The sequence below is a fragment of the Hermetia illucens genome, chromosome 4 (genome assembly GCF_905115235.1).
Source record: "Hermetia illucens chromosome 4, iHerIll2.2.curated.20191125, whole genome shotgun sequence".
In the NCBI taxonomy this organism is placed as follows: Eukaryota; Metazoa; Arthropoda; class Insecta; order Diptera; family Stratiomyidae; genus Hermetia; species Hermetia illucens.
The window spans coordinates 140,994,025-141,002,530 of record NC_051852.1 but is presented as its reverse complement, the minus strand read 5'-3'; the positions used below and the strand labels follow the sequence as shown (position 1 = coordinate 141,002,530).

The 8,506-nt window shown below is 44.2% G+C and overlaps 1 protein-coding gene across 2 annotated transcripts; it reads right to left on the bottom strand.

Annotated features, from left to right (window-relative positions):
* Positions 1–4,057: 4,057 nt before the first annotated feature.
* Positions 4,058–5,090, bottom strand: LOC119655038 (chymotrypsin-1-like). Of its 2 annotated transcripts, none has more exons than XM_038060715.1 (2): positions 4,275–5,090; positions 4,058–4,219 (listed from the first exon to the last, which is right to left on the bottom strand). In XM_038060715.1, the coding sequence occupies exon 1, from the start codon at positions 5,049–5,051 to the stop codon at positions 4,278–4,280; it is 774 nt and encodes a 257-aa protein (XP_037916643.1). In that variant the 5' UTR covers positions 5,052–5,090; the 3' UTR covers positions 4,058–4,219; positions 4,275–4,277. The 2 variants fall into 2 exon arrangements, with proteins under 2 accessions (XP_037916643.1, XP_037916642.1); XM_038060714.1 differs by having other exon boundaries at positions 4,058–4,222; positions 4,275–5,089.
* Between the last annotated feature and the right edge of the window lie 3,416 nt (positions 5,091–8,506).

The following is an 8,506-nucleotide window of genomic DNA, read 5'->3' as shown; positions in this document are numbered from 1 at the left end:
CGATGTTTTTAACACTGTCTATCTGAGCATAAGAAATCAATAATCTGTGCTTCTCTCATCTCGGATAAAGCCATGAAAACGACCCAGGTCATAAATTTTGCCACCGGGGCTAGCTGTAGACTTCACTCTAGGGAGGCTCTCAAGCTATTTAAAGGGATCGTTAGACCAATAATTTGACTATGTTTCCTATTCTGTATTCACTCCCAAATATCTTGAGAAGAAAAGCGAATCTCTCACCGCGGCTTCCCTGAGGCCTTTTATTGGCCTTATGAGGCGCTAGTGGGCGAACCTTCTCCCACTTACAGGGGATTTTTACTAACAGTCGAGGAGATTCTCTATGCCAACATGTTTAACCCCTCCATTTATGTCCTCATCAAGGACAATTACATCACCTCAAACACACTAACGGCTGTTTTCAACAAATTTTACTCTATTCTAGAAAACTCACATGCAGACGTAACCCGGGTCCCGTTCAAGCACTTCCCCATATTAATCCCCTATGGGAATGACGACTCCCCCTCCAGAGCGAATCTTGCCACATATGATGAAATTGAAGCTAAAAAATGGGAAACTCTTAGCTTTACGATCCTCGCTACTGATGTTTCGATCGACTTCGTAAACGCCGGATGTGAGGTTTTCTCAAAGGTACAACAATAACTCTGCTCTATGCCCAGGGCAACCAAAACCTCTATTCTCTCGGCTGAGCTACTAGGCACTGTCGAAGCTATCAGGTACGACTAAGCTAAAGCAAATCCTAATCATCACGGACTCCCCTCCAACCATGAAGCCCTGATTAACAAAACCCCAGTCAATTACTTGGCCCACGATGAAATGAGAAAAACTCGTCTGAAAAAAATGCTCAGACTCTGGGTTCCTGAGCATAGCAAAAACTCTTACAACGAAATGGTATCTCTCGGCATACGACCAACCTCGGTTGGATTAAGCGTTACAAGTCGCTACTTGATTTTTTCACGGTTGATGATAGATCGCTCTGGGTAGACCTGGCCGGTTTTACAAAAGAGACTGGAATCACACTTTAACTTCGCTCTTCCCTCACCTGCTCATGTTTTTCCTCCTCTCTTCATCTTCCATATCTAACCTAACCCCTCCGTTTTTGTGTGTAGTGAGAGCTGGGGAAGCCAAAAGAATGGCGGGATAAACTTAGGTCTCATATACCGATTGCTCAAAAGCAGAACTAGAACTAGAGGTCTACCCTTCAGATAACAATGAGAGATTTCAAACAAGTCGCTAACGATACGGGGAGTGACATGGCCAAGGTGTCCAAATAAGTAGTTCTGACTTCCCAGTTAGCAGTAGACCTGCATTCTAGGTGAAAGCCTCTCGTTGAAGAGCGAACCACAAATGAAGGGTACCCGTCGGGACATACTGCAAGTTCTTGGAGCTGTCGGCAGCTCTCTTCCGACGTACACGGGGTAATGCCAGCTTAGCTCTACCAGGGTGGTAGTTGTAACGTGTATCGACAGTTAGCCCCTTCGGGACCCTGGTCAGATAGTATGCTTTGAACTGGTATTAGTAGACTGCTTTGTCCGCAGTGAGCGCCGATCCGTCCGTGAATTTCGGGACCAGCTAAGCGTAAGCCAGGCCTCAGGAAACTGGGGTAGGAGCTTCGTTCCTAAGAGAACACCCGTTCCTGACAAGTTCGGCCCATTTTTTTGCACACGATACGCTGGTAAAAAATCCCATGGAGAACACAAATAAAATAAATTAATAAATAATAAAAATAAAGTCTTGCAAAATGACGCGGCTGTCGGTGCGGCGACAGAGCCGAGTGAAAATCCAGTCGGCTATCCTAGCTAGAGTTGAAGAAGAAAGGTACATGAGGAAATGCGGGACAATTATGAAGCGTATGCGGTCGACAACGTTCTTTCAGAAGAACATCAGAAAAGGCATCAAAGACGGGCTGGTGGAACTAGTGGACCGCGTTTCATTCTACAAACACAGCATTAGAAGACACGTGAACAGCAGAAACAGCGACATTTCCCGTAGAGAACACTGTAAGCTGTAGATCACAGACCACCAGCCCACTGCAAAGCACCTGTTCAAAGGCAACTAGATTATGAATAGTAAATCACGAACAGAAAACAAGGAGGAAAAGAAGAAGGAGCAGAGGTGTCTTTCATCCAGAAAATGAAGGGTGGCGGAGTTCTTGTTCAATTAAATAAATAAATAAATAAACTAGTTAGGGTACGTTCTGTGAAGTGGTCAAGGGGCTACTGAGGGAGAAGGCTCTCGTTTCTAGTCTAGTCAGGTATGTGCTCTCTAGAAATCCAAGATCTTGGCTGCCTCACAGAAAACGTCAGAGTGGAGGAGGCCATAAAGCATAAATGTCCAGAGGTAACCAACGCCCGGATAGTTATCACTTCTGTGAATGCTCAAAATCAAAAAAATCGCTGTGCTGGAAATCGCCGAGAAATACGCGAGGAAACTCCTTAACAGTGGGATGAGTAGTATGCAGGGTACGAATACAGTTAACCCCCACCAAGTGTTACAGGTGCCTGAACTATAAATACACGTCTGCCAGGAATCCGACAGGAAGACATCAAGTCGTAGATGCGGTTAGGTAGATCACCAAGCAAAGACTAGACACGAAATAGAAAATTGCGTTTTATGTAAGGATCGTACCGCATCTAGCAAAAGCGTTCCACACACTGCCGGTTCGGAGCGGTGTCCAATCTTCAGGGCGAAACTACAAAGGGCTAAGGCGCGCCCAGCATGATTCATATCCTTCAAATTAGCATACACCGTACTGCAACCCCTCACGAATTGCTGCCGCTGTGGAAGTAAAAGCTAACCTAGGGCAAGCAATACCGGATCAACGACCCAACTTCATGGCGTCTCGACTTACCGGGAACAGCTGCTATCTGGGTTCAGAACAACATCAGACTTTAGGTTTAGGGATAACGTCTTTTAGTGTTTGTCTAACGCCGAATGAGATGATGCCGGACTTTCGACAAAAACTCGATGCTCTGGAAGACGCCGTTTTGGACATGGAGGGAGATAGCCTTAATGGGCCTCTTGAATGGACATGCCTCACCGAGACTCCAGAGAGAAATTGGCCCTAGAAATGGTGGCGAGAACTAGGTTTGTAGTTTTGAATACCGAATCCACGCCAACGTCGCCCAGACTGCGAAAGAAGCATCCCTGACATGACTTTTGTGTGGGAAACTCTGGCACAGTCGCGATTTGACGAAGCTTTTAGAATAGGCAGAGTCGCGATGGAGTGATGAACCTGATAACGGCAGCTTGTGAAGCATCCATACCCGGAGGGGCCCCCGCAGCAACAAACCTTCTATGTACTGGCGGACGGCAGAAAAAGTGTCATAAGCTCCGCCATTCGGCACAAGGTTTACACGTCCATAAGGAGGCAAGCGCCACAAAGACAGAATACAAATCAGTCCAAAAGCAGACTTCGCAGCGTGTCGTGGGGACTTGGCTATCAACTCACCAGAAAAATCAGAGCTCTGCGGAACCCCTGCATACTAAGTATCGATTAGATGGACCTGAGAGCCTGCTTCTCATAACGCTTGATGCCTGAAATACCTTCATTTCCGTAAGATGGACAGATATGTTAGGTAAATTAGAAAATTCACTCCACGTGCCGAGCTATGTCTTGCGGATATTGAGTGATTATCCGAGAGACCGCCTTCTGCTCTATGAGGCACTAGAGGACCAGAGTAGGGGAGTTGAACAGGAGTCCATCCTAACATTGCCGCTTCTTCATGTTCATGTTCTTCTGTTGCGAAAAATATTGAGTTTGCGCGATGGAAGGACCGGGTGCAAGAGGTTCCTTCAACTAACAACTAGGTTCCTTCTCTCTCTTCCCGTTGATGAAAGGAATTCCCCGTTTGAAAGCTCGCAAAGTTGGGATAGCTGGAGGACTAACTCGAAGTAATGTGACAAACTGTCCCAGGCTAGTTTTCTGATAACGGGGAGATGTTTAGTTAATATTTTGACGGCGTATTGTGATGGGAGCCCAACACTTTGTGCGTAAACGCATTCACCTACCCTATTCCAAAAAAAAACCATACAAAAAGGCTTACATAAAAAAGATTGAACATTTATTTTTCTAGAGTTTTGACAACGTATGAATAATTTAAGCTGCTGAATGAATTTTTGGATAGCCTGGTTTCACATTGTGGGGTTCCTGGAGCTCCGCATCTTAGGAATGATAACTGCAGTTACTATTGTTGAACCAGCTCTTCTGGAAGTAACCCAACGTTAAGTGGTAGAATATATCGTATAAAATCACTTACCATTTAATTGGTATCAATCCAACTTTTGTAAGATTCCATTCTCATGTATGCAGTGGGTTGCCCAAAGGCACATTCCCCGCTCGAGATGAACGATACGGTTCCAATTAACTTTTTCTTTGTTGCTTTCCCCGCATTTACCTCAATCACTAGTGGATCTCCGCTATCTCCTGTACACGTTCCAGAGGGTGCACTTTGTACTGCACACACCATTTTATCAGTGATTCCTCCAAGGACCTCATTGCAGTCGCGATTCTGCATAATATTCACATTCAAATATTTTAATGTTTGTGAAAACTGTGTATTGCTTCCTTCCTTTCCCCATCCGCTAACTATTGCCATTGTAGTATTTGCCATTTCAGAACTGTTGGCAATTTCAATAGTGGCAATTTGATTGCCATTAGGAAGGAATGCATTTGTTAGGTACACAAGCGCCACATCGTTGAAGCGTCGATCATAATCAAATTGGGGATGAATGAGCACTTTTTGAACACTGGAAATAACTCCACCCAGCATTCGGTCAGCCGTTCCACCCTGAACTTGTAGATATGTTTCTTGCCTGCCGTAGACGCAGTGGGCGGCAGTTATTACGACGTTCGTCCTGTAAAGAGCTCCGCCACAAATGTGCAGATAAGGACTCCTTAAATCCCTCAGGGAAATTTGATAAGGATAGTCTTCAATTTTGGCATCTTTTCCGCCGGCTATGTGTAGATGATGATTAACACAACTTACAGAGCTCAGAATAAAAACGGACGCAAGTGCGAGTATAAGCGGAGACATGTTCACTTGAACTAAGAAAGTGTATCACGTTCGTCGGTATTTATTCATGGAAAATTGGAAATTCCGACCTTTACTATCATCATAGTTTGCGCTAGGGAGCAAATGTCGGTTTTGCGGTTTAAAGTATCTAATCTATTTCACTGACTGAAGTTGCCTCATCGCACTGAGTGTGCAATCCATAAATTAGGTTAATTTATAGATCTTAATAACCTCATAAAGTTACACATACTTTTATTTTGAACGTGGAACTAATTTTCTAAAGGGGTGTTGTGTTCACAATTCTAGCAGAGCCAGGAAAATAATCCTTTCATTGGAGATTTAATTATCATTCATTTCATTTATTTATTGAGAAATGATTTACATTCATACATTGTTTTAAATATAATAGATTTAGCCATAAACAGGCCTGACGAGGGGGGGTGGAAAACAAGGGATTCCCCCCTGGCGCGAAGTTTCCTTGGGGGCCCGGAATAGAAATTTCAATGAAAAAATGTATAAAAGTGGCATAATTACCACCTAAGTTTTTTTTTTAAGGTTTTGTGTAAAACAAAACCTTATTAAAATCGGTTTACTGTCTATCTGTCTGTCTTTGTTTTTATACGTTGGAAGGTGGAAAGGTTCTTCTTCTTCGCTTACTCCGCGGGACTGCCATTTCGGTATTCGGTATTCGATATTATATCAGTTACGAACTGAGACTCCTGTCATTATTTGTAACTTTCCTCCGAAGCTTCTCCCTCCTCAGCAGGTTGTGGATCGCCTTCATTAATTTTTCCACCGCCCTCCAAGATGTTTCAGAGGTTAGCATGTCCACGATATTCTCGGGTGTCAACCGTGCCCCGGTGTCAATTTCCGCCTCCACTCTGTGTGTAGCGGACCACGGCAGTTGAAAACAACATGCTCCGCATCCTCCGGAACCATCACGCATGTCAGGCAATACGGGGAGTCTTCACGCCCCAAGCGATAAAGGTATGCACGGTACCCTCCGTGTCCGGTTAGGAATTGAGTTAGGTGGTAGCTAACTTCATCGCGCGTTCGTTTGATCCATTTAGAGACATCTGGAATAATCCTGTGTGTCCAGTGTCCTTTAGGTGAATCAGGTCATTTTTTTTTGTTATTCCAAAATAGATTCACTTCGTCCCAATTGCCGACGATAGGTATAGCATTCGCCAATTACATATGATGGGTCATAGAGGCGTCGACCCTCATTCGCCAAGATGTCGATGGGGATTATGCCTGCTATCACCTAGACTGCTTCGTCTGATGTTGTACGGTAAGCGCACGACGTTCGCAATGCAGTCAATCGGTATGGGACTGCGATTTTCTTCTATTTGCTTCCAACTTCAAAGACAGTGCCCAGATTGAAGCTGCATAAAGCAAGATGAAGCTGACAACTCTTGAGATCAAGAGCAGACAGCTTTGCCTAGGATAACCTATATTTGGTAACATTCTTACCAACAATGGAGCCACTCCGGAAGCTTTGGTTCCTACATTTTCAAAATGGGACTTGAATTTCAGCTTTGGTCAACCGTGACTCCTAGGTATTTAAGCGTTAGCTGCGACTGTATGATGTGTTCACCAATCCTGATTTTTATCGACATTTGCTTCCTTCGCTTGGTAATCAAAACTACCTGGGTTTCATGTTCCGCGAGTGTCAGATCAGCTTCCTCTAGCCAAGACTTAATTTCAAACATTGCCTCGTTTGTGAGTACCCAATTTAAATATCTTGCGCCACGATAGTCACTCCGATGTCGTCTGCGAAGCCAATGATTGTCACTCCTTTGGGTAGTTGTAACTTTAAAATTCTGTCATACGTTATTATCCCCAGGAAAGGACCGAGGACTGATCCTTGTGAAACCCCGCAGGTTGTTGTATACGTCTTAGATCCATCGTCCGCATCGTAACACAATATCCTCTCCCGGAGAAATTCGATGACTATGTGCACCAGGTATTTAAAAGCGTCCAATTTGGCTAAAGCCGCAATTATTTTGTTCCATTTTGGCGTATTGAAGGCATTCTTTACGTCGAGAGTAGCTACAGCGCAGGATTTATTAGCCTCCATTGCTTTTTCCACAATTTACGTCACCGTGCTGATCACATTGACAGTAGATCTTGCCTTTCGATATCCAAACTGCCTGTCTGAGAGACCACTCTCCTTTTCTGTGATTGGTACAAGCCTATTGAAGATGACCCGTTAGAAAAGTTTGCCGATGCCGCTTAACAGGCATATAGGTCTATAAGACGAAGGATCGCCCAAAGTTTATTTTAGCTTCGGGATTAGCACAAGCTTCTGTTTCCTCCACTCTTCCGGGAAAATCCCATCTATGAGGCACGTCGTAAATGTTTCAGCAAACCACCTTGGAACTGTTTCGACGGTCACCGTCAGTGCTTTAATCGGAATGCCGTCTAAACCTGGGGCTTTACTTTTGGGAATCTTCCACGCTGCTTCCAGGACTTCTTCAGTGGTTACCTCGGGAATTTCATCGGGATCTATCTGGACAGTGGGTAGGTTCGATTCACTTGAAATTTGTCAGAAGAGGGTGCTAATGATATCCCGCAGAAAATCAGGGTTGGTGATCGCCAGTGAACGCTTACCCTTGATTGATGCCAAAACTGCCTTGTATGCACCTCCGCATGGGTCGAAGCATAACCTCTTGAAGTGTTCAGTTTTACATCTAGAGATGGCTTACAATTCCTCGCCTTCTCATATCGGTTGTGCAACTCTTCAGATTCAGGTCGATTTCTGCTACGTTGGCTGTGTCTTCTGGCCTTAAGGCAAACTTTACGAAGATCTTCGATTTCGGCACTCCACTAGAAGTTGGGCATTCATTTCTTGAGTACCGTGCGGTGCATCGAAGCGTCAGACGCTTTTTATATCTTTTCAAGAACCTGTGCCATCTTTTCTCGTGCATTTCCCACCGGCATCGCTTTCTGCAGAAGTATTTCCTCGAACATTTCTTTATCAAGTTTTTTAGATGTTCAACCCGATACTGTAGTTTTCTTGCTTCGCTTTGCTCTGTCTATCTATCCGACCGTCACACGCACTTTTCTCGGAGATGGCTATAGCGATCGATATCAAATTTGGTGGAAAGGTGGAAATTGTAAACGCTCATGCATACAGTGAGTTACATTCTTCTAGGTTGAATTTAAGAGTGGGGGGAGTCCCCATACATGCAAAAGGAGGGTGTAAATTTTTTTTTCACCAAATATATTCATCATATCAAATGAAAGGTCTTGGTTAGTACTTTCCGAAGCGGGGCCTAGCTGAAAATTTGGGGAGTGCGAGGGGTTGAAAGTGATCATTTCTTTAACGAACCCATTTTCAAAAACTACCCAACCGAAAAATCTGAAAAAAATCTAGAGGCTATGGCTTTATAAAAGGAATACACACAACCTTTCATACTTGAAGCGTCCAGCTTCCGGTTTCCCGACTTGTTTTCGTATACTTTCATGAAATT

Bases quoted from the DNA above. Each gene is read 5' to 3' on its own strand.
- LOC119655038 (XM_038060715.1), bottom strand. From the start codon at position 5,051: ATGTCTCCGCTTATACTCGCACTTGCGTCCGTTTTTATTCTGAGCTCT.